Raw genomic sequence first — 26,774 nt, 5'->3', positions numbered from 1 at the left:
TTATGATCTTCTGTTAGCAACTGCGGAGAGCTTATGGCCTGAATATCTGCTTTCAGACTTTCCCTAAGCCCTTACCTGCTATTCCATCTCGGAATTCAGTTCACTCAAATTGCTTTATCCATATGTTTAAACCTTCTTCTACTGCAGTTTGAATAACCTGCCTGAATTGTTTTGGGAACTAAGAGAGGTATTTCGAACTGACAGATACCATTTACTGGGAGCTTACCTATGTGCCAGGTACTGTTCTGAATGCTTTGCCTGCAGTATCTTATTTAAACCTCATAACAACCCTATGAGATAGTGATTATCATGATTTTCATTTACAATCGAGGAAATAGGCACAGAGAGATTAAAATAGCTCGTCTGTGGTCACACTTGCTCCAGAGCCTATGCTTTGAGTCACAACTTAAAATACTAAATATGAACATTCCCGTAACAGTGCACAATTAGCCTGTTTCTAATTACGCAGTATTATACAAAACCAAGAACTAATTTTGTTCATAATTTAAAATGTCTCTTTTTCCTTTGAAAGTCTTGATACTGCTTTTAAAACGGTCAATATTTCTTCTTTCATTGAAATGGAGAAAAAAAAATGAACTCACAGAGGAAAACCAACCAAAAAAAGGATGTATTCCTTATATTCGGATACACGTGGTTAGGAAATCCTCCCTGGGGAGACTGAACAAGCAGGAGCTTCCTGGCAGATTCCATCTCCTTGTCTCCTTAGGAATCACCTCTGCTTATTGATTGTCAGATGCACATGGAGACTTCAAATATGTCATCTCATTTCATCCTGATTCATCTCTGCCAAATAGGTGTTGTCTCCATTTTGCGGAAGGTGAAACTGAGGCTCAAGGAGCAGAAGCAACTTGTTCAAAGGTTACGTGATTGGCAGAGCTGGCATTCAGACTCAGCCCATCACCTCTTTCTACTCATGACATCTAACTGTCTGCTTCTCCTGACAAGTGAAGGATTCTGGGAAGGGTTGGACACCTTTGCTATGAGGCGTGTGAGGCGGAGTGGCGGGGCGGGGGGGAGGTGGAACCAGGGAAGCTGGCGCTCCTGCCCATCAGTGGCTCAGATTTGGAAAATCTCAGTAGTGTGCTTCCTTCCTCTCCACTGTGAAAACTGTAAACAAGCTCCCACTGACCCAGGTGCTGAAATGGTGTCGGTGTTAAAGCATCAGCCCTGTGTGTTCTCTTGCTCTAGCAGCGGGGAGGAGTGAGTCTTCCTGGTGCCGGGCTAGCTCAGGCCATGGGAGGCCTTAGCACAAGTCGGGAGATGCTGTCCATACCCCGTGGTGAGTGCTTGGGGCCTAGACAGCAGCCTCTGCCTTAGCAAGTCCAGCCTCATTCCATCGAGGGAAATGCAGGTGGAAGAGCAATAGGAACTCGGGTACCATGCCTCAGGTTTCCCCACTGTGGTAGCTCCCTGTGGCTGCCATAACAAATAACCACAAACTTGGGGGTTTAAAACAAGAGAAATGTATTCTCCCCTAGTTTTGGAGTCCAGAAGTTTAAAAGCAAGGTATGGGCAGGACCACACTCCCTCTGAAGGCTCTGGGGAGAATTGTCCTGTCTCTTCCTGCTTCTGGGGCCTCTTGGCTTGTGGCAGCATCATTCAAATCTCTGCCTATGTCTCCATATGACCTTGTTCCTTGTGTGTCTCCTCTTTTTTCTAATATATTTATTTATTTATTTTTGGCTGCGTTGGGTCTTTGTTGCTGCACGTGGGCTTTCTCTAGTTGCGGCGAGTGGGGGCTACTCTTCATTGCGGTGCGCGGGCTTCTCGTTGCGGTGGCTTCTCTTGCTGCGGAGCACGGGCTCTAGGTGCGCGGGCTTCAGTAGTCGTGGCATGCGGGCTTCGGTAGTTGTGGCATGTGGGCTCAGTAGTTGTGGCGTGTGGGCTCAGTAGTTGTGACTTGCGGGCTCTAGAGTGCAGGCTCAGTAGTTGTGGCGCACGGGCTTAGTTGCTCCGCAGCATGTGAAATCTTCCCGGACCAGGGCTCAAACCCGTGTCCCCTGCATTGGCAGGCGGATTCTTAACCACTGCACCACCAGGGAAGTCCCTCCTCTTCTTATAAGGGATTTTTCTTCTAAGTCATCAGATTTAGGACCCACCTAAGTCCAGGATGATTTTGTCTTGAGATCCTTCACTAATTACATCTGGAAAGACCCAATTTCCAAATAAGATTACATTCTCGGGTTCTGGTGGATGTGAATTTTGGGAGGACACTATTCAACCCAACACAGTCCCTTAGGTACCAGTGTGACCTCCTCTGACAGGTGTCCGACGTGAGCACTGCCGCAGAAGGCTCTCCTCCGGGGTCTGTGGGGAGGCCTCACCGCCCAGCGCTCCACCCGAGTATGCGCTGTGGGGAGTGACCTTGTAGCGCACCCCAGTGCCCAGTGCACATGACTGCGGTACGGGCTCTTGGGTGTAGACCGCCACCACTGGGCAGTGCGATTATCATGCTAGCCGGTGCCCGTCCCTGCTTCCTCAGCTCAGTTGCTTAGCTGTCCTCGCTCTGTGCCAGACGCTCTTATAAGCGCTTTGCCTATAATTCTTCATTTAATCTTCACAACCGCCCCGTGAGGGTTGGTACATCCAGCATCTCCACTGTGTACACAGAGGAACTATTGTCGGGAGTGGGGGAGAAATTTTACTCGACTCTTCTAGCTTTTTCCTGGCTGGTTGAAGAATTAAATTGACAGGAGATAGATTAACAGGAGAAAGGCAAACAAAACTTTAATAACATATATACATGGGAGAGACCTAGGAGAACTGGGTAACTTACCAAAATGGCCCAAGCTTCACCTTAAATACCATCTTCAGCTAAAGACAAAAGAGGATGTTGGGGGTGGGAGTTTGGGACTTCAAAGGGGAGGAAGGCTGTTCACATGGAGACGGAAGAGCAAATGCTTGGTAAATAAATGTTTGCTGGGCCAGCAGAGACAGTGGGACACAGATGTCTGATCTCCAGGCCCTGCCTGGTTTCCCCCAACACACTTAGCCTGTATTCTTTGCAGACATCTCTGGTGGTAGCTCTATTCTGGGAACAGACCCTTCATCTAAGTTCTTTAGGCAGGTAAGGAGGAGGTAAAAAGAAAGGCTTCCTGAGTCTTCGTTTCTTAAAAATAATCAGCCTAACTTAGTCCTCATGCCAAAGAGACACAGTTTAGGATGGCACATTTGGCTCCCCTGCACCGTCATGCAGAGGTTAAGTCCCTTGCCAGGCAAGTGCTTGTAAGCTTCAGAGCTGGGATTTGAACTGGCTGTAGCATTTATGCCCTTAACCACTATGCTGCATTGCTTCTCATTAAAAAATATATTCTCATGGTAAAAAATGCAGATAAATAAGCATCCATTTGACCACGTCCCAATCCCAAATCACCCCCACCCCCACCAGCTAAGCACTGTTACCTGTCTGATATACGTGCCGTTTCTCCTAGACCTTTGTTAGATGCATTTGCATATATTTATATGTTCACACATAATTATAAAATTTTGTTCTGTGGGATGCTATCAAACTCTGTGCAGTAAGGCACAGTTTGGTTTTCAATTAATAATGTTTTTTTTTCAAGTGAAATTAAATTTATTTTGAGCTAAATTGTGAGATGTAGCAAAAGCAGTGCCTACCGTGAAATTTATGCCATCAACCAAATACACTGGTAAAAAAATAGATGGGTAAACAATAATACAAGCATCTACCTTAGGAAAAAATAATAAGAAGAGGATATAACCACAAAGTAAGCAGAATAAAATTATAAAAATCAGAAACGAAATTAATGTAATCGTGGAGAATTGAAGGAGAAAAAAAATTTTAAGCTAGTTCTATGAGTTTTTTTTTTTTTTTTTTTGGCTGCGTTGGGTCTTCGTTGCTGCACATGGGCTTTCTCTAGTTGTAGCGAGCGGAGGCTACTCTTCGTTGTGGTGCACGGGCTTCTCACTGTGGTGGCTTCTCTTGTTGCAGAGCACGGGCTCTAGGTGTGCGGACTTCACTAGTTGTGGCACACGGGCTTAGTTGCTCCACGGCACGTGGGATCTTCCCGGACCAGGGCTTGAAACTGTGTCCCCTGCATTGGCAGGCGGATTCCTTTTTTTTTTTTTTCCACACACACTGTATTTTATTTTTACAAGAGATAAATAGACTGACACCAAGCATTGTACCTGGATGACCACAACAAAAGCAACAATGACTGCAATTACCAAACATGAAACACACTCATATTATGTCATAATATTGACATTCAGTCCAGTAATCCTCCACTGTAACAGCTCCTTTACTTTGCAGTGAAAATTAATTTGTATATTTTTTGCCTCTGAGTCCTTGTGGGATTTTTTTTTTTATTCAAACAGAAAGTCACAAAAATTATAATCATCCTCATCAGTTCACTCAGTCCCATGTAATTAATTTTTTCTTCATCTTGATCTTTTGTTAGCACTTTTATGAATTCATGCTATCAAACTCTGTGCAGTAAGGCACAGTTTGGTTTTCAATTAATAATGTGTTTTGAAGCGCCTTCCATATCTGTAGGTGTCTTTTGCCTTCATTCTCTTTGACGGCTGGAAAGAATTCCATGGTTTGCATACATCACAGTTTATTAGACTGTTTCCCTCCGGGGAGCTCTTGGTAATATGGGCACGTTAAAACTCCATGATGAGTCCTCTATGCACTTCTGCAAGTAATTCTCTAGGAATGATCTCGAAAAGTAGAATTTCTGGGTCAGAGTATTTATACCTTCTAGAAGAGGTTAGTCTTATTCAACTGATGGATTGATTGATTAATTGACTTATTTTCTGAGTGACCCCATGGTGCAGAGCATCAACTTTGGATTGAGAAATACCTAGCTTCATATTCTGACTCTGATAATTACCAACTGTGTGACCTTTGGCAAATTGAATAACCTCTCTGAGACTGTTTCCCACGTCTTTCAAATCCTGTCTCCCAGATTCCTTTGAGAATTAAATGAATTGACTCAGGGAAAGTAGCCGGCACTGTTATCAGACACATAATAGGGTTTCATTAAATATTGATCGTTTTCCCAGTCTCTCTCTCACTTTCGTATATTTTCTGGCCTTTGAGAGGCCCTGTCTTTCAGTCCTAGTGTGTGGCAAGTTTAGCAGGATCATTGTCACTGCCAGTAGTGTGCTGTGATGCTTAAAAGCCAGCATCCTGGATCCGAATTCCCTCTCTGCTAACGTTCAGCTGTGGGACCTTAGACAAGTTAACTAACTTCTTAGATCTCGTTTTTTTTGTTTATAAAATGATGGTAAGTATGATTCCTTCACTTAGGAAACATAACTTAGGAACTTGCACTTAGAACTGTTGTAAGGATTAAATGAGATATGCAGGCAAAGAGCAGTGGCTGGCACACAGTAAACATTCAGGAAAAGTCTGAACAAAGAAAACATTCTCTATAACATGAGCATTTTTGATAATATGCTGTGCACCATGGAATAACTGCAGTAGAATGTTTACTCTGATCCCAACCCTTGAAGAGTATCTACTAAGAAACTCTTTAAAAGATTTACATGTCAGCAGGAATCAATACTTTTCCTATGGCAGAACATGAGTGGTAACATGAAGAAAGAATAATAGCATTTGCATAGTGCTTTATAATTCATCAAGCAAATTTATAGCCGTTCCTTCCTTCAACCAGAGTACAACCACATGGGAGAGATTGTTTCGTTCTGGTCAGATGGGGAAATCAAGGCTTAGATATGTGCACAGACTTACCCAAAACCCCACAGGAGTGCTCTCTGACCCCACATCCCACCTGAGGACATGCGCTCAGATTTGGGAAGCCCTGCAGCAGTGCCTCGAGGATGCATTGCTTTGGCAGGTGGTAGACAGGTCTGGAAGCACTGACTCTGAGAACACCCGGGGCTGAGACCTCCAGGCTTCGGTTTTCTCTTCTGAAAAATTAAAAGATTGCATTACATGGTCTATCAACAACTTGGACAAGGTTAGTTTGTTAAATTCCGTGTTAAATTCAGCAGTAACGAAGAGGGGATTTTCTGTATCATTTTAACCTTTTCCTGTTGTGTGGTTGTTAGTCAGTAGGCAAACTGTATGTTTGTATTGTGTTTGCCCTTGTTTCCTTTCCTTCCTTCCTTCCTTCCTTCCTTCCTTCCTTCCTTCCTTCCTTCCTTCCTTCCTTCCTTCCTTCTCTCCCTCCTTCCCTCCCTCCCTCCTTCCCTTCCTCCCTCCTTCCTTCCCTCCCTCCCTCCCTCCTTCCTTCCCTCCCTCCCTCCCTCCTTCCTTCCCTCCTTCCTTCCTTCCCTCCTTCCCTCCTTCCTTCCCTCCCTCCTTCTTTCATTCCTTCTTCCCTCTCTCTCTTTCTCCATCTCTCTGCCTCCCTCTCCCTCTCTCTTGTCTCCTAGTCTCTCCCTGTAAGTCCATCTCCCTGTCTTCATTCTCTCCCTCTCTGTCTTAACCTCTTTCTCCTTCTCTGTCTCTTTCCCTCACTCTCTCTTTCCTGTTCTTTCCTTTCTCTCTTTCTCTCTCACTGTCTTCCCATTTTCCTTGGGGCCTGCTTCCATCTGTATTTTTCCCTCCTTCGTTTCCTCCCTCCTTCTCTGCCTCTCTCTGTCTCCGTCTTACGATACTGCACAGAATTTTCTCAGTTAAAAAATGAATATTCACCATCCATCTTTTTTACCCAATTCACAGTGAATATTACTGGAAGAATTAAACAACACAAATTAAGCTGACAACAGCAAAAATCACACAGAGTGAAATTTGTTATTGACTACAAAGCCATAGACAACTTGAATCTTCTTGGCCAATTTTGCCTCTCTGAACAATTTTGACCCAGAAGAATTGGACTTGGTGGCAACCATACCCACAAAAGAAAACTCAAAATGGCAGAAGTTATAAATTAGTAAAATTTATTACGGTCCAAATGCTGATCAATGAATCAAATCCTTATAAAATTTCAACACAAAAGAATTGATCCCAGTGAAAGTAGTTTCCAGAAAAATTGGAAACAATTCAACTATGCTATGTGAGACATTGATCTAGGAATTAAATTAATGTAACAGACTTTGCTCTGAAAAATGCTTCCTTAGTGAAAATGCATCAGTGTTGGTGTAATTCTGACTTTAAAGTTTGTATTCACGAACTCAGAGTCATAATGTGATTCTAGGCCATTTTCCTGAAGCCTGTTTTAGACCATCCTGTGCTGATGTCAGGTACAATCTCTGTATGTATTGAGTGTCTCCTGCCCAAGCAGGCACATTCAAAGGTATCCTCAGGGCTACCACTTCTTGGCCCATGAATGCCGTTCACCCACCCGTAGCCCTGTGTCTGGGCGCTTGATGATGATCTACACCGTCGCTTCTCCGCACAACGACGTCATCACTGCCCCAGCAACGTCCTGAACTTGCACCAGGGTGTGCAGTTTCCAAAACACCTTCACTCCCATTTCCATCTATCCTATATCCAGCCCTGTGAACGAGCTATTATTCCCCCATCGTACAGATGAGAAGACCGAAGCTCGAAGAGGTCCCATGACTGGGTCTCGTTCATAGAGCTGGCAGAGGTGGACCTGAACCCCATCCACTGTTCCACAGTCGCCCAAACACGCTGACTGGCCTGAATTACTGGCTGACATGCTCCTCTTCCTAGCAAGGCTTTGATGTGCCCTAAAAAAATACATTCAGTTCTCATCAAAGAGATTCTTTTTTTTTTAATTAATTAATTTATTTATTTATTTGTTTTTGGCTGTGCTGCACGCGGGCTTTCTCTAGTTGCAGTGAGCGGGGGCTACTCTTCGTTGTGGTGCACGGACTTCTCATTGCGGTGGCTTCTCTTGTTGGGAGCATGGGCTCTAGGCACGTGGGCTTCAGTAGTTGTGGCACTGGGGCTTCAGTAGTTGTGGCTCACGGGCTCTAGAGCGCAGGCTCAGTAGTTGTGGCACGCGGGATTAGTTGCTCCGCGGCATGTAGGGTCTTCCCAGACCAAGGCTCGAACCCGTGTCCCCTGCATTCGCAGGTGGATTCTTAACCACTGCGCCACCAGGGAAGTCCCCAAAGAGATTCTTAATTCTCAGTAATGCTTTAGACTAGACCTCCAAAACATACACACATAACACACACACACACACACACACACACTGATTTCATTAATTCATCAGAACAAGTCAGTGTCTAGTTAAAGAGTTCTTGAATGTTAATGAATGAATAATTAACTTTAACTGTATAATTAGCCTTTAAATGTGCTGAGACCCCCAGAGAGCATCTGAGAACATGCATAAGGAGATGATGAGCTAAAACCGGAAACTTTTGATTAGGAAACGTCAAGCCACTTGACAATACAAGTCCCTTTCCCCAAAGGGGCCATGCCTTGACTGGGGGCCATGGTGTCCCCTTCTGTAGGGACAGTCAACTTTGCCGGTAGACAGCCTTGGGGCCAGGAGTGAACGTTCAGGCCATCGTGTAGGTACAGGAGAGACCTACGGAGGTAACAGGGTCAGATCTACACGCTCCAGGAAGCTGCGGCAGCTCTTCAGAGCCGTCAGAGAATCTGGCAGGAAGCCGCTCGGTTAAAGTGGCATGGAGCGCACGTGACAGTCCTCCTTACTTTGCTCCTTTGCAAATTTGCAGAGAGGAGGTCTTATTGCCCCCTGTCATTCTGAATTACTGTCATTTTTTATCATTTGCTTTCCTTGAGGGCTGTGGGTGACAGGGAGAGGGTGGCAGCACCCACACAGCCTCCGTGATGCCTGGGGTGGGGTGGGCACATCACACAGCCAGCCCAGCACGGCATGAATTTTCAGACTCCGGTTCTGTTCCAGCCCTTGCACTGGGGAGCCGAGATGTCGTTTCATTCGTCACAAATGTGTGGAGAAGTGCTCGCCCTTCTGTAGGGAGCAGAGGCAGAGAGGTGGGCTGGGTGGGGCCTCTGTGCCCATCACGGTTCTCAGACCGGACCTTTGAGCCTCACCCACCCAGTGGAAGAAGCACGGAGCCAGTGGCAGCCATGTGGCCTGGTAGGAGCTGGGAAGGCAGAGACACAGATGGTCTCCCCTTGAAAAGCAGGAGGAGAAAACACCAAGCAGAGAAGCATCGCTGTGTTCCCTCCGGGTGAGCCCTCAAGCTTCCCGCTGACGGCTCTGGGTTCTGAGGGGCTCTTCCCTCCAGCGCCAGCCTCTGATCTCTGTGTTGTTCCAAATCCAGCGCTGCCAATTACGCTGCAGCCTAAGATGTCACTCGGTCTCCCACCTTCGCAGCTCCAATCCCCCGAACGCTTTTGGTCTAAATTGGGCTCCAGGTGGCCTTTTTCTCTTTCTGACCCCCTACCCTCAACAAGAAGCTGTGGCCATCTATGCCTAAATGTCTCCCAGACATGTAGGGTAGGATGTGTTGAGGGCAAGAGATGTTTTCTGTGGAGGTGACTCCAGACCTTACACGGCTATGCATCTCCTGGGAAAGAGACAGATGAAACTGAACGACCCACCAAATCTTTTAAAACTGACGGCTCTGCTCTGATCCTTCCACTTTTTTTTCATAACGCTGGGCTTCACGTAGAGCTGTAACCCCCAGTCTGAATCTCAAAGCAGTAGACAGAGCTGTTTCCATTTATTCCACAAGTCTTATGGGTAACATGGTCACAGTAGTTAGGTCTGTGGCCTTTGTCATCAGACTGTGTTAAGTCCAAATGCTGCTCTGACACTTACCCAAGCTGGGCAGCTGTGTCCCTTACTTCACCTCTCAGTGCCTCCGTTTCCTCATTCCGTGGGGACGGCAGTAGTGCATCCATCTTTGCTCAGTTAAAAGGAGTCAGTGAAATGAGATAATGCATTTAAAGTATTCAGGACTGGGTTTGTCCCACAGAATGCATAGAAGTTGTAAGCTCCTTTGCTGTAAAATCTGAATTCAGTGGAACGCATCTGTGTGTGAGCATCTGTTATGTGCCGGGCACTGCGCACACATCTCCTTATATAACATCACTTTATTCCCAACAGCCCTCGAAGGGCAGGTAACGTCTGCTCCACTTTGCAGCGAGAAGAATGAAGCTCAGAAATACAGGTGCCCTGTTCAAAGTCTTTGAACACAAAGCCCACTCTTGAGGATGTCAGTGAGTTTTACATCTTTTCTTTTCAGCAATGGGAACATTTTTCCTTCAGTGGGAAAGAGATCAAAGGCACAGGTCTTTGAGTCAGAGCAAGGAGAGCCCAGGGCCCTCGCTCCCTCCACCTCCCCCGCCCACCGGGAGCCACCGTGCCGGCCACTTCAGTAGCTGCCAGCCACGTGTGGCCATTTACACCAGAATCTAAATTAATGAAATGAAATAAAATTAAAAACTCAGGTTCTCAGTTGCACTAATCACATGTTAAGTGCTCAATAGCCATAGCACAGATATGGAGTATTTCCATCATTGTAGAAAGTTCTCCTAGACAATCCTGCCAAAGAGGGTTTGTGTACAGAGTTTGGAAATACTGCCGATGAGCTTCAGGCTGCCTCAGCCTCTCAGAACCCCACCTCTTCATAGACAACACAGGAGAAAAATAATAATAATAATAAATTTCCCTACTGGGCATTTGTGAGGCCCCGGTGGGACAATGTATGTAAAATGCTGTGCACTTTTGTCAAGCATTGTGCAAACAATGGCCTTGTCTATCAGACGGAGCTGTGTAAGCCCCAGGATGTTTTTAAACATGCAGGTATCTGTGGCCATTGCAGTTAGACCCCAGCTCTCTAGAATCATCAATGGGGGACAGAAATCAAAGTCCGCATGGCCCTGTGGTTTCCTTCATGTGTTGTCCTCACTTGGGTTCTGACGTGGCCCTGAGACCACAGAGAGTCTCCCTGGCCAGACCGCTCTAAGAGCATGGCCGCCAGCCCACCCAGACATGCCAGCGTGTGGTTGCTTTGCTCAGAATTAACTGTGTCTTTTGCAGCTGTCCTCCCTCTGACTTGATGGCATCTTGCATTTGCAAACTTTGTTTTCCGAGAAAACTTCCCTTTTTCTTTGGGCTCATCCGGCTGTTTTTTGCTCAGCTGAAGATTTGTCATGAAATATGGTAATGATTTGCAGAAATCTGTGCCTGTCCATAAAATATGAATTTAAACTGCTGTTGGGCAACTCTCGTATGAGTGCCAGGTACAGTTTTAGATTTCCATTGCAGAAATGCATCAGTGTGTGGTGGGTTAACAGGATGGGGAGGACTTCCACCCCATGAATACCAACAGATGGCCTTAACATTTGAATGTACCTATATGCACCTGTGTGTGTATTTATGTTTGTGTTTTGAGGAATTGAGAGAAGAGAGTTGCAGGAGTCTTAGAAAGTGTTAATAAAACCCAGGTTCTCACCATCTCCATGGCAACATGAAGTATTGAGGTGGCAAGCACCCCAACTTCATTAAGAGTACACATGCTGTCCATTTGTCCTGAAGTCCTCAGGGTACCCGTGTTATCCAGAGTCTCACTTTCCCTCTTGAGACTGACAGAAGGTGACTCTTGGCTTGCAGAACCGTAGAATGCCACAGTTCAGAAGGACCACAGTGACAACCTCATGTCACAGATGAGCAACCAGCAGTGCAAAAGAAGGAAGTGACTTTCCGAGGTGGCGCCATCGTAGATGTAAATGTAGACTAGAACTCAGATCCCTTCCACCTGCTCCTCCACTGCTTCTGTCACACGCCGTACGGCCATCATACACAAACCAGCCTTTAAAAACTCCCCAACCTGTATTTCCACGGATCTCAGCATTGCTGGCTGTCCAGAAAGCGTGTTTCCTCTTGGTTCGACAGCTCTGTTTGCCATTTCTGTTGACAATGCCCAGTTTTTCCCCCTCTTCCACTTGGATGATCTGATCCCCTTTTAATACTCTCAGAGTATAAAACCAAGTCTCCAACCCTACAGCCCTGAGACGAAAGCTTCAGAGTCTTTCTGTTGGTGAGACAAGCCTTGGAGTCTTGCCCCATCTCTAACCATTACAGAAACAAAAAATTAAAATGAAGAACACAGCTGTAAACCTTCCAAATAGTTTTGTTCTCATAGGGAGTCCTTCAGCAGCTGTCTTTGGAAGGATGCAGCATTTTACATCCTCTTCCTGCCACTTTTATTTTATTTTATTTTATTTTATTTTATTTTATTTTATTTTATTTTATTTTTGCTTCACTGTTTTATGTCTTCTTGTTAGGGAGTGAAGGGCAGTAAAGTTGAAAAAGTGTCAGGAAGTTGAGTACTCTCCCATTTAGTTTCCTACCTACGTTAGAGTTGAGATGTCCATCCCCTGTATTCAAGGTTGATCATTTCAGCCTTGTTAAATAACTTTAAAAATTGGAAACAACATACATGCCCACCAGTAAGGATGCAGGTCGTGAATTAGGCACAGCCGTGCCTTTGAGGGGATTACTGGATGCTTGCCTTTTGGAGGGTGCTGAATGGAGGGGCAAGCAGGACCTCTGAGGTGACGGTCTTGTTCTCTACCTCAATCTGCGTGGTGATTTCAAGGATGTACACACATGTAAAGATTTATCTAGTGCTTTATTTCATATAAGGTATACCTCAATAAAAATAAATGTACCAAAAAATTAAAAAGAGTGCTCTGTTTACTGACATAGAAATACACTCACTATGTGTGGGGTTAAATGAGAAAAGAAAGCCATTGGTGAAATGGTTTGCGTGGTGTAATTATATTTGGAGAGTTGAAACAGGGTTGGCAAACTATGTCCCATGGGCCAACCTGTTTTTTGTAAATAACCTTTTATTGGAACAGAGTTGAATTCATTCATTTATGTGTTATCTATGGCTGCTTTCATGCTGTGTGTTAATTTCCTAGGGCTGTCATAACAAAGCATCACAAACTGAGAAGCTTAAACAATAGGAATTTTTTGTCTCATACTTCCGGAGGCTGGAACGCCGGGATCAAGGTGTCAGCAGGGTTGTGCTGCCTCTGAAGGCACTTGGGAAGGATCTGTCCGGGCCTCTCTCCTGGCTTCCGGTAGTTCCGAGTCTTTTGGCAGCATAACTCCAACCTTCACCTGGCATTCTCCCTGTGTGCATGTCTGTGTCCAAATTTCCCCTTTTTATAAGGACACCGGTCATATTGGATTAGGAGCCCACCCTGCTCCATGACCTCATCTTAACTAATTACATCTGCAATGACCCCATCTCCAAATAAGGTCATATTTGGAGGTACTGGGGGGTTAGGACTTCAACATATGAATTTTGAGGAAACACAGTTCGGCTTCATACTACAATAGAAAGCTGAGTAGTTGCACCAGAGACCAAGCCTAAACTATTTATCTTGCCTTTATAGAAAAAGTTACCAACCCCTGTTTTTTTTTGTTTTTATGTTTTTTTTAATTTTTTATTTATTATTTATTTATTATTTTTATTTTTGGCTGTGTTGGGTCTTCGTTTCTGTGCGAGGGCTTTCTCCAGTTGCGGCAAGTGGGGGCCACTCTTCATCGCGGCGTGCGGGCCTCTCCCTATTGCGGCCTCTCTTGTTGCGGAGCACAGGCTCCAGACACTCAGGCTCAGTAGTTGTGGCTCACGGGCCCAGTTGCTCCGCGGCATGTGGGATCTTCCCAGACCAGGGCTCGAACCCGTGTCCCCTGCATTAGCAGGCAGATTCTCAACCACTGCGCCACCAGGGAAGCCCACCAACCCCTGTTTTAAAAGGGGTGTGTGTGTGTGTGTGTGTGTGTGTGTGTGTGTGTGTGTGTGTGTGTATACACATGCATATAAAATTTGGAAAGTTGTTCACAAATTTGTTAACAGAGGTTGCCTCTGAGTTATGGAATTATAGGCAATTTTAATTTTAATTGTATTCTTAATATTTTCTGCATTATTTGGGTTTCTAAAAATTATTATGTAATATTTTTTATAATATAAATGAAACATGTTTCATAAACATGTTTCTTTGGGCAGGAAGAGACATTCCTATTTAGTCTCTCTCCCCTTCCTGCGCGAAACCATCAGATTCCCTTGTCCCTTAATGGTTTATTTTGTTCTAATGCAAACCTTTCTAAATAGACCACTGTTCTTCACTGTTGGGAGTGCTAAGGGCAAAAACTTGCCAACCAGCAAATTCAACTGTTTACTCACTTGGGCATAAGGATTCTTCATGTCTTTATTTAACTGCCTCTTGTAACTTCGAGAGAAAAGGTTCTGGCTTTTATCTCCTCATTAAAAATAGATCCTTTTATGATGATGGGATGGAGCAGTCATGAATCATCGTCTCCCGTGTGAAAGAAAGTGTGTGATGCTGGATCAGGCCTTAGGAGCTGGGCCCTGAGACGGTACCTCGCCTTCCCCATGACTCCCTGGTTTCTTGTCATTGCAGGAAACTGGACGCTTTCATCTATGATGCTGCGGTCTTGAATTACAAGGCTGGGAGGGATGAAGGCTGCAAGCTGGTGACCATCGGGAGTGGGTACATCTTTGCCACCACTGGTTATGGAATTGCCCTCCAGAAAGGCTCCCCTTGGAAGAGGCAGATTGACCTGGCCCTGCTCCAGTTTGTGGGTGATGGTAAGACCTTGGTTGACCCCCTACTTCTGAGGGACTTGAGACCCTCACACTCTCTGTTTTCTAACTGGCTTTCCCGTAGATCTTTGGGTGATGAGTTTGCTCACTAAAAGTATTTATTGAGTGCTGATCACATGATACCGCGATTCTTTACTTTGCTCGTAATGGAAACCAATTACAGACAACTCAGTAAATTAAAAAGAGTTTATTTTAAGGATGCAGAAGTGTCTATCTCAGTGAATTTAAGAAAGAGTTGAACAAATAGGTTCAGAGGAAAAAAACAGGAACCAGGGCAGTCCTGGGGCCTCAACAGCAGGAATTCATAGGTTCTCTCTGCAGAGCAGTGGTTCTCAGTGCGGGGCAGGGATTTTGCCCCCCAGGGGATATTTGGCTGTGTCTGGAGATATTTTTGATTGTCATGACAGGGAGGCTATTTGATACCGGCATCCGTGGGTAGAGGCCAGGGGTGAGGGATGCTGGCAAACATGCTACAATGCCCAGGACAGCCCCCCACATCTCAAAACACAGAATTATCTGACCCCAAACATTAATAGTATCAGGGTTAAAAAAACTCTGCTCTAGAGCAGTGACAGTATGTAACAAGGCTACAATAAGTCCCAATCTCTATTTGCCAAATTCTAAATTTCAAATTCCAGAGGAAGGATTGCTGATGCATTTTGGGTCAAGCACTCTTTCTTGGACCCATCAGGAGTGAATAAGGGGTGGGGTTACGTTGTACTAACACAACAGCTCCAACTGTTATCCTATGGAGGAATGAAGGCGAGGCAAGCTCTATAAAGGCAGCAGTGAGCAGAAATCCCATTTCCACTAGAGTCCACCTCTTGGCTGCCTGTCATTGCAAAAAAAGACTGTTTCCACCCTCACGGGGCTTACAGTCTAATGGGATGATGGTACTTCTCTACTCATAGCTGGTGATCTCACTGCAGCCCATTGTTCCCTAGCATGGTTTTTAGAATCCTCTCATGGCTCACATGGCATGCTAGTTACCCTTGGACTTGCCAAAACTGAGACAGGAAAAGCAAAGGCAGCAGAGATGGCAGGTGAACCCTTAAAACTTGAGTAAGTGTGAGTAGGCAACAAAAGCTCAGGGCATAGGGCAGAAGCTGCCTTCAAGAACGGTGGAAGCTATATTCGGAGATGGTGCCAGGACAGGCTACGCCTGTCTAGAGCTGGTAGAGGACAGTCTGGCAACCACCATGGCCAAATACGGTATTGAAAGGGGCAGAGGTTAGTGCCTGTGGTTGGTGTGAATTTGAACAAAGTGCATAATGCCTTACAGTCTCTACTCCCAGAATTAAACCCTGGATTCTCACAGTGCCATCAAGAAATCTAAGTGTGTTTTATATTTCACTCCCAAATGAAAGCATGTGATTCTTTGAATTCCCTATAGGGCATTTGTACCTTCCTCAGATCAAGAGCCGTGTTCTGTGCTGTGTCATAGTGATTTGTGGCTGTGTTGCTCAGCTGTAGCTGTGAAATCTTGGCGGCACACGACAGTAGCATTTGTTCTGCTCGTGGGAGCACAGGTTGAGTGGAAGAGCTCTGCCTCAGGCCGCGGCGGCTCTCCTGATGCTGCAAGGCCATGGGTCATCTCTGTGGTCTCTGTTCCACCTGTGTTTATTCTGGGTCTCAGGCTGAAGGGGCAGCACCTACCTGGGAAAAGCTCTTCCCTTGGCTCTGATGGAGGCAAAGGAAAAAACACCTACCTGCACGTGCACATTTCAAGTCTCTGCTTTGTCAGATCCACGTCGGCTAACATCCTTCTGTCCAAAGTAAGTCCTATGGCCAAGCCCAAAGTATACTCTGGAGGTATACTCTGCCTTGTGTGGGAGGAGTTTGGGAGTTAGACGACAAGGCATGTGGACACAGAGAGGAGTGAAGAACCCCTCCACCACAGTGCTTGACTAAGCACCTCCACGTGGGGTGCAGTTCTCGGCAAACGAGAGTCTTGTTTCCAGCAGTAAACACTACAGAATCCTGAACATGACAGGTAACTGGTCAATGAAGGACTGAATGGATAAGTACATGCATGGGTGAATGGTTGGTGTCAGGATGCATTTCATTTGACAGGAGACTTTTAAATATGATGGGTAGCTGTCAAATAAGTCAGTTCTTACTCTACTCCTACCTACCACTGCTGTCACTCTTGCAGCATCTATTATGAAATAGCAACATATTTGGGGAATAGAATATGCCAGTCACCATACCGGATGCATTACATGTGTTCTTTAATTTAATATTCGTTAACAACTTTATGAAGTTAAATATTGCTTATACTCATTTTACCGAGGAGGAAACTTCAGCTCAGCGGGCTTGTGAGTCCCCTAGTGAGTAAGTGTCAGTCACTACTTAAGGGGCCTTACTCTGGATGGGGCTCAATCCTGTAAGACTCTTGTTTCATTCAGTTCTCTAGGATGTCTATCAAAGTTGGCTAATCAGATGCTTGAGACATATAGATACTTTAGGAAGAAGTAATTTAGTGTGTGTGTGAACAATATCTATTGTCCCATTTACAAATGCTTCTGTGAAAGGGGTAATTACTCATCTTCAACTGAATGCAGAAATATTTACATGATAAGGTTGTCATGAAGACAAAATGAGAGGTTCTATGTAAAGAGCTAGCTAAGTACAGCCACCTGGAAATAGAAGTGGTTCAATAAATGCTGGCTGTGACCATCATCGCCCCCAGTGCCATCAGCACCATCATCACCCTCCTCCCCCTCCCCCTCCTCCTCCTCATCGTTGTTGACCATCCACAAATCCAGTATTCAACACAGCCTGTTTAGTGTCATGGTTTTGATAATACGGTCAAGTTAGCATCATGGAAATGCGGTGCTGAACAGAAAATGTCCTCTTTGTGGCAAATAAAAAAAAATAAAAAGTAAAGGCATCCAGATAAGCCAAAGATGTGTTCTTTGTACGAGCAGAGCATCTAGATTCTTAGAGATATTTTCTGTCCCGACTCGTGGCTTTCCTGGTCAGACTCTCTGGGATGGGAAATGTGTCTTCACGGCTTCATCTTTAGAGACCACCCAGGGGCAAAGACATTGGAGAGAAAATGACGTTGCTCCAGGGGGCGTCTTAAGATAATCTTCGCGGAAAGCCATGTCCAGTTCTGAATGTCTCTCTAGGAGTAAATACATGAATTAACACATCTGCATAAATATTTCACTTACACAGCTTCAGCAGGATTAATTATGCTTTGAAATTAGACCTGGAAAGAGCACAGTGCTGAGCGGTCCCCAATTATTATTCATCCTCTGGAATGGAGTGTTTATCTCTTGTTATAGAGTAGCTTCGGTGGACGATTACAAGTCTAATGAGTGTGAAAAGTATAAAAAATTTTCCTAATGAGCTGTGTAAATATAACCTTTGAATGGAGTGTTTGGTTATTGTGGAAACCTCTTATATGAAACCTGCCAGGCATTTCCCTAGGAAACGGGCTACTGATCTCCCTTAAGGAGACGCACAGGATCCCAGTAAGACCTTTCCTTCCTTTTCCTGTCTAACTGTCGTGTTCTTTCTGAAACGGTGGAGTGCACCATGGGGACACTCAAAGGTACTTTTCAGCATTGATCATCAATACCCAGCGTTTACTGAGAAACACACATTCTCAGGCACTGATGTTCCAAGAAGGCGATCTCATGGCCTTTTCCTTCTTTCTTTCAAGGATCTTACAGTCCAGTTGGTTGCCAATGTATGAAACTAAAATATCTAATCTCAAAGTATAAACATATTTGTAATAATGCATATATATATATATATATATGAGTTAATATATACTATATATGTGTTTATATATACACATACATATATATACTCTTTGGTATCTTGGGTAGGTGAGAGAATGCTCAAGGAGAAATATGAGATATATCAGTTTTTTTTTAATGGAAGGATGAAAAGACAGAATAAGTCATAAAACAAGTAAGATCTAGACAAAGATTAGAATAGGCCAGAGTTCACAAAGCCCCATTCATTAACTTATCCAGCAACCAGCAAGTAGCTAGTGGGTCCCTGTTATCACCCTGGCACCTAAAAGCTGACAGCTGAGTGAGAACATAAAGAATGAGTAAGTCTGGGACCTAAAAAAAATGGCATTTCTGGTTTCAAAGGAGAGGTTGAACAGGAGATCTCTTAGGCCCCAGCAATCCCACAGATTTCGTAATTTTTTTTATGTGATTCTGGAATTTGAAGAGTCAGAAGGAAGATCATAGAGGTTAAAGCACTTTCGATGTATAGAGGCCAGCAAAAAGATATTAGGGAGAACAAGATGATATAATAATGTTATTCAGAAGCAAGTGATGCTGAGAAAATAGAAGGAAACCATTGATTTTTTTAAATTTATTTATTTTTGGCTGCATTGGGTCTTTGTTGCTGCACACAGGCTTTCTCTAGTTGCGGCGAGTGGGGGCTACTCTTTGTTGCGGTGCACCGACTTCTCATTGCGGTGGCTTCTCTTGCTGTGGAGCACGGGCTCTAGGCGCACGGGCTTCAGTAATTGTGGCACACAGGCTCAGTAGTTGTGGCGCACGGGCTTAGTTGCTCTGGGGCATGTGGGATCTTCCCAGACCAGGGATCGAAGCCGTGTCCCTTGCATTGGAAGGTGGATTCTTAACCACTGTGCCACCAGGGAAGCCCTATCATATACTTCTATAAATTATTTATATGGTGTATTCCATTGCACTTATGTTTAGGTATATATGATAGATATCATATGTAAATATTTGAAAGGTATGACACATGTATCTCTTGTATTCATATTGTATTCTAGGATAACCAACTCAACCTATTTTGCTGGGACTCTCCCAGTTTTAAAACTAGTTAGTGACCCCAATTATATCATATTTGGGCATATATGATAAATATCATATATGAAATATTTTCAGGATTCCATCTATATCATTTCAGTTGGATAGGTGCATTGGGTTCCCTTTGTCCCTTTTGTGCTGCAACTTTGCAAGCAATCGCTTTAAAGACTCATTCAAATTGATAACAAATCAGAAAGGACCCCACCCTCTGCTCTTGTGTCAATAAGGAACCTTGCTGCAATAGACTCTAGAGCTTTGGAAAGCACCACGCCAGGATAAGATGCTCACAGGTCTTGGAGTGGGGGAGTGCTGGGGGGGTTGGAGAATCCCACTCCCTGCTTCCGGGTGGGTCAGTGTTAATGTTCCTGATTCCTTTATTTGTTGGCGGCTCTTCCATCCACTGAAGCTTGCCAGATGGCTTTTGATGGTGAGAGACCCCGTGCTGCCAGCCAGAGTCGAGGGTGTTTGTGTGATTGCAGAAGTTCTTTGTGTAGCTAATCAGGATGCTCATAAGTTGCTCTGAGCCACGGGGTGGGTTGCTAATATCCTCAGCACTGTCCTCGTCCAGCTCCTCAGCTTAATATTTTGGGCCAACGTCCAAGTCTCAGGGAGAGCTGGACACCCCTGCAGCCTGGGTGGTGAGGCACCCACGCTTCCACTCTGAGGATGGGCACATCTCTGCATGGCTTTTGCAGCCTGTCTTCTTAGGACTGGCTTCGGAAAGGTGTGGCGTGTGGGTTGAGGGAATCACTGAAGGCCACCTCACTCCTAAGTACTTTCCCTGCTCAGCTGCCTACAGTATCTGAAATTCCACCATTTGGCATTTTTTTCAGGTAAGCGTGGATTTTTCCATGCAACCCCCTTTAAAAAATGGAGTCCCTTCTTCCATCTTCTCCTGAACCCATTTCCTACTCTGATATCTGACCCATCCTTCAGCCCATGTACCCCTCCATTTCCTTAAAGACTACAGCTCTAGATATGCTTATAAACTATAAACTCCTTTAGCTCCATGCTTATAGCATTCTTGTGGCATTTAGCAAACCAACACAAAAAAGGGGTGCAATGGAAGGTTCTGTGACTTCCTAGCTGCATGGCCCATCTGTTTCTCTGAGTGCCAGGTTCCTCATCTTTAAATTGGAGTTGTTTAAGGATTGAGTGTGAGAACAAACATAAAGAAACTAGTCCGGTGCTTGGCACACACTAGACGCCTACTCCTTGCTGGCCTCTCCACGTCCCCTGTCCCCTGCCGTGCCCCGCACCGTAAGTCCCTGGAGGGCACACGCTTTCGCGTCCATTCTTGTTGCCCTTTCGTTTCCCCTAGGACTCATTCCTGAGCTTCACACATAGTAAGTGCTCAAATAAACCTCCATGGATGAATGAATAAATGAGTGAATGGATTTGAAAACACCACAGATATACTTTTGGGGGGCTTATGTCATTAATTAAATATCTTCTCTGATGAAGGGGGTGTTTTTTTCTTTGGGAAGGACAGCAGGTATCTCTAGGGAAGAGACCCAAAGAGGCAATCACTAAATCACTGTCCGGTCTGACCCCCACATTCACTATAAGACAGGCAAGTTCTTCTGTTGTCTAATTTGTGTGCTATAGTAGGCAAATATCTCTGTTCTACTTTTTCTTTTTAACGCAATTTTTCTGGGAGAGATAATCAGCAAGATTATATATTCCCTGGCTTTTAGAACCGGAGTAGATCATAAATCGTTGGTGAGTTTGTGGTTTGTGATCAAGGAGGTGAATGAGAGAAGGAGTGTTTTCCTTAGGGTTTAGCAAACTATGACCACGTCTCCAATCCAGCCACTGCCTGTTTTTGAAAGTAAAGCTTTATGGAAACACAGCCACATATATTCATTCAGGTATTGTCTGTGGCTGCTTTCGCTACCATGGCAGAGTTGAGTTGTTGCAACAGAAGCTATAGGACCTGCAAAGCCCCAAATATTTACTATCTAGCCCTTTATAGAAAAAGTATGATGACCCTGGTCTTAGACTGTCTGGAGAAAGACAAGAAAGGCAGAGAAGACTTGAAATTGTAGGTTCTTCCGAGGGAAGGGAAAAGATTTAGATGGAAAAAGGAAGAAAGAAGGGGCAGATAGGAAAGAGGGGCAGTGAATATGAGGGGAAGAAAGGAAAGAAGAGCAGGAATAAAATGATAAAGGGATAAAGGAGAAAAGAATGGTCCAAAAGGAAGGACAAAGGAAGAGACAGGGAAAAAGAGGAGGAAAAGGAGAGATGAGAGGGCAAAGAAAGGCAGAATGGGGAGAGGAGAGACCAGAGAGAGAGGTGTGCTGGGACTAGTCAGGCAATATTCAGCCTGGGCACCTAGAGCAGGCTGGTTTGTTCATCTGAGCCATTAGCCATGTTGCAGATGACACTGAACAAGCCTGGCAGCCGTCCGCTACCCCTTCTCGGCTCCTTGGTGGAGCTGGGCACATACCCCTGGCTGACTCACTCCTGCCTCGGAGAAGTCTCATCTGTCTCCCGCTGGCCTCCCCTGCCCTCAGTTCTTCATGACATAGGTCCCTGTGTCCTCACATGACTCAGCAACACCCTATGTCAACCAGCAGCCTCGGACCATTTAAATAATGGTCAAAATAAGAATAAAATAAGAATGGGGGATCTGTGGGAGAGGAGGTGCTTTGAATCTGGGAGCTTACTTGGAGGGGGAAGAGACAGTTTTCCATGTCTCTAAATGGAAGTCATTCGAAGCTACCATTATCATTGTTATTTTTATGGACGTTTATAACGACAGGTAACACTTACAAAGGGATAACCATGGGTCGTAAGATAATCTGTCTTTATGTGTATTAATTTCATGCAGTCCTCATGGTGATTCAGTGACCTGAGTTACGATGACGACTCCCTGTGTACAGCTTGAGGAAACTGAGTCACAGGAAGGTTAAGTAATGTGTCAAGCTAGTATGTGGCCCGTCTGACCTGGGCGAGCAGGCTCCAGGGCCTTCGTTTGAACCATTATGCTGTATTGCTTCTCCTTTATCTGCTATAACCCTCCCAGACATCTCATAAGGCAGGCGATACCACCTGGGAAGGGGCAAAGCTGTGATTTAAACACAGGTGGGTCAGCATCCAGCCTCTGTTCCTTCCTCTTTCACTGAAGGAACAGCATGGTTCGCCTGTAGGTGATACTGGGCAAAATAACTTGGCGACAGGGGTTGAGGGTGGGAGAGAAAGTGACCTACGTTTTCTCCATCTTTCCACGGAGAAGGAGACTTGTCCATGCCCCAGGCGCTGGCGCCATGGGGACAGGCTCAGCCTAATTTTTGAGATCATTCAACCCTGGCAGTTTGGGGAAAACTCAGGACCCAGAAGCAAGAGATGAGAAGGAATGAAACAAGGACAGGATGTAATTAAGAGGAGTCAGATGTTTGGCCCCGATACAGGCTTGCAGAGCAGCCTCTCCAGGTTCACAAAGACCGTCTTGGTTGCTGGTATTGCTTGCTCCCCACAGAGATTCTCGGAGCTGCATAATCCCCAGCATTTCAGAAAGTTATTGTTCCTTGCTAAACGTATTTTAATCAAATTGAGACTTCAGAGGTGGAAATCACAGTTTGGGCTGAGCAGGGCTACTCTGTAATACAATCACAAACTTTGTAATCAAGTTAGCAAAGGCCAGGGACCGTAGACAAAGCCCCCCAATTTATTCACACATTTGCTCATTCATTCATTCATTCTCCCTCTAGACATTCATCAACAAAGAATAACTGAGCAGCTTCCAAGCTCCAGGTGGTGGGACATAAAAATGATTAAAGGCTTTTGCTCTATTGCCTTCACAGTTACCTTACTTATAAAGATGCTTTTAGCACTTCTGTGTTCATCAGACTCACTGGGGGAGCCTGTTGAAAGTACAGATACCTAATTTTTCACCCCACAGGGCATTTTTACATCTTCTCTGGGTGATTCTAATACACGATAAGACTTAAGAACCACTCTTTAGAATAACAGTATTTAGCATTTAGAAGCCTCTTATTCTCTGATTAGCAAGTACTGGATATTAATGTCAGTGGCCAATAGACCCCACCCATTTGGAGTCTATGAAGTTGGATGTTGGCCCTGTGTTTTATTCATCCTCCTTCTCTCAGGTCTCTTACTTGAGTTTCCATATCCAGAGACCTTGGTGATTGTGAAAACCCAAAGAAGAAATGGTGTGGAACTTGTGTCAGCCTGCACGCTGACCACAAAAAGGAACATAGGAGATACTGGGTTAGACTGTAAACAGAAGTAGTCAAATAGGCTTGAATATTTCTCATTCAGAAAGGAACAAAATAGACATGAAAGTGTTTGTTGCTTCCAAAGATTTCGTTGTCATGTATTGACCATAATAACATTAAAAAAAAAAAAAAGCAGGCAAGACTGAAAGACCCACATTTGGGCAGAAAATGAGCCAGTGTTTCTGTTGATTGAATTAGATCCGGAACCAGGTTTGGGTTGGATGGTTGTCCTGATTCCTGACACATGCAGATGTGGTCTCATTGGAAACCACCAGGGACATGTGGCCAGAAACCATTACTGATGAGTTGACTGAGTCTAATTTTTTCCTATGGATTTCATTAATGCTCCCACTCTATGTGGGTGACTTTTACATGCACCCAAACCTCATTTATACACAAAATAGCAGCTTTGATGATAGATATATATATATATATATATATATACACACACACACACACACACACACATACCCAAAGGGGGTGATGATTAAAATGACCATTTTGATGCCCAGCAACTAAGTCACTTTGAGCTTCCTATGACCTAAAAACTAAGTCCAGGGCAAAGTACTCATTCGGAAATGAAATGTTTTCAAAGGAAGAAATGTGTCAATCCTAAGCATAGAGTAGCAATAAAGGACTTAACTGCTTCTTCACTGGCCTGTGACCAGATGGTACCATAAAAATTAGACTTGTTTATCTCCCTCCTAATTTTAACTAGAGACATATTTGGAATAATAATGGAACGGCACTTACTGAAGAAACAGATAAAATCCATAAATATCCTGGAGAGCCATTGACTCTCCCTTTCTTTCAAAGCTCCGAGGGTTTTTATCTGTGTAAGTTCACAGTGAATTTCCCGATAGGTCTCTTGAGATCCAGAGTTGCAGTGTTTATTATCAATCTGACAACAGGATTAGAACAAGGTCAGCGATGCCATCTTCTTGCCTGACAAGCAGTGAATCGGTCAAACCAGGGAAAGTCAAATGTCGAGAGAACCATCAAAGGTGAAATAAGACATACGAATGGTTTGCTGGTAAGTCAAACACTGATGTCACAGACCCTTATGTAGGATTTACGGGATGGATAAACAATGACCTCAAGTCCCTCTCAGTCTACCTTTTTTTTAATAAATTTATTTATTTTTGGCTGCGCTGGATCTTTGTTGCTGCATGTGGGCTTTCACTAGTTGCGGCGAGCAGGGGCTACTCTTCATTGTGGTGCGCGGGCTTCTCATTGCAGTGGCTTCTCTTGTTGCAGAGCACGGGCTCTAGGTGCGTGGGCTTCAGTAGGTGTGGCACGCGGGCTCAGTAGTTGTGGTGCACGGGCTTAGTTGCTCTGAGGCGTGTGCGATCTTCCCGGACCAGGGATCGAAGCCGTGTCCCCTTCACTGGCAGGCAGATTCTTAACCACTGTGCCACCAGGGAAGTCCCAGTCTACATTTTTTTAAACACTTTAATTTGGAAAGGCAATATAATATACATATAAAATCACCCCAACCTACTACTTTAACATAATTGTTTTCAATTTATATATTACCTTCTGAACCTTGTTACTTACAGACACATTTCTTTAAATAAGTATAGTTATTGGTCATATACACTTTTATGTTCTACTGTTTTCATTTACCAGTATATTTTAAACATTTTTGAATGGCATTACATAATCTGGTCCTCACAATTATTTTAATTTTTGCCTAAAATACCATAATCATTATTAAGCCATAATTCATTACATTATTTTCCTAATGTTAAACACTTCATTTTTTTCCTAATGTAGATAATGCTGGAATGAACATCTTTCTGCCCATTGTTTTTCTCTTTTGAATTGTTTATTTGTAACAATCTCTTAGATGTAGATTTTGAAGGGTTAATGGCTGTAAACATCTCTAGGAGCCTCACTCTATAGTCTCATATTAATGCCCCAAAGGTTTGTCTCCATTGAAAAGTGCTTCTAATAATGAATCAATGGACCAATTTTACAATAGCCTAGCAGCATCGAGTGTTATCATTTGTTTTGATATTTTAGGAGGTGCAATGTTGCCTTAATTTGAATTCCTTCAAATACTGAAAATGGGGGGAAAAAGTGAGTTGTCTTTTCATCTTTTGGGGGCATTTAACTATCTTACATACAAATTTTAATGGACATTTTGTATATCCTGGTAATTTATTACAACTTTGGTGGTACCATTTCACACAAAAAAAGTCATAAATGTAACAGCTTGGCATGCAGTTAAGAACAAAGACTCTGGGTTCAAATATAAGAACTGATCTTTACCAGCTCTATGACCTTGGGAAATTTACTTACCCTTTTTAAAGGCCAGTTTCCTCCTGTTTCAATTGGGAATTGTAATGGCACCAATCTCACCAAGTTAAATAGTGTAATTGGTATATACCCATCAAACAGTAGGTACCCAGTAAATATCATAGATGATAAGATTAAATTGGGATTTATTCTTGTTCACATATATATTATTTTTTAATCATTTTATTTCCATTTTTGATTGCTTAAATCAGGATCCTGCAAATTATGGCCCACATTGGCCCATTGCCTGTCTTTGTAAATAAAGTTTTATTGGAACACATCCCATCCATTCATGCACTTTGTGTTTTTATGGCTGCTTTCGAGCTGCAAGGTCAGAGCTGAGTAGTTGTGACAGAGACTATATGGCTCGTAAAGCTGAAAATATTTACTAATTAGCCCTTTACAGAAAAAGATTGCTGACCTCTGGCTTAAATTATAAAAGTAAAACATCTTCTTGTTAAATAATTCCAATAATATGGAAGAATTTAACATAGCTCATGCCCCTTCATCCTTTAAGACATTTTTCTTTGTTAAAAAAAAAGTTCATATTTCTTTAAAAATGAGGTTTTTCTTTTCTGTTTAGAAAGTCAGCTTCCTTCCATTTTCTTGTTATTCCCCCTCTTGACCCCCAAAGTGGAAGAACACCTTAGACCTCTACTATGCCACTCTTCTTTTTTTTTTTCCCTTCTGTGGACTGTAATATACAGTCAACCCTGGTATCAGTGGAGACTGGTTCCTTTGGTTCCCTCAGATACCAAAATCCGCAGATGTTCAAGTCCCTTATATAAATGGAGTAGTATTTGCATATAACTTATGCACATTCTCCCACATACTTTAAATCATCTCTAGGTTACTTTTAATACCTAATACTATGTAAATGCTATGTTAATAGTTGTAAATACAATGTAAATGC

General features: G+C 43.9%; 1 protein-coding gene across 1 annotated transcript in view; it reads left to right on the top strand.

Moving 5' to 3' along the window:
• GRIN2A (glutamate ionotropic receptor NMDA type subunit 2A) overlaps window positions 1-26,774 on the top strand; it is a 390,901-nt gene that overhangs the window by 318,416 nt on the left and 45,711 nt on the right. The window contains exon 12 of the mRNA XM_082432488.1: window positions 14,306-14,493. Within this exon, the coding sequence (XP_082288614.1) occupies window positions 14,306-14,493 (188 nt within the window). The remainder of the gene's footprint in view (window positions 1-14,305; window positions 14,494-26,774) is intronic.

The sequence above is a fragment of the Balaenoptera physalus genome (genome assembly GCF_965194825.1).
Source record: "Balaenoptera physalus genome assembly, chromosome: 16".
Lineage (NCBI taxonomy): Eukaryota > Metazoa > Chordata > Mammalia > Artiodactyla > Balaenopteridae > Balaenoptera > Balaenoptera physalus.
Note: the sequence above shows the minus strand (reverse complement) of the source record. Positions and strands in the feature narration are given on the sequence as shown.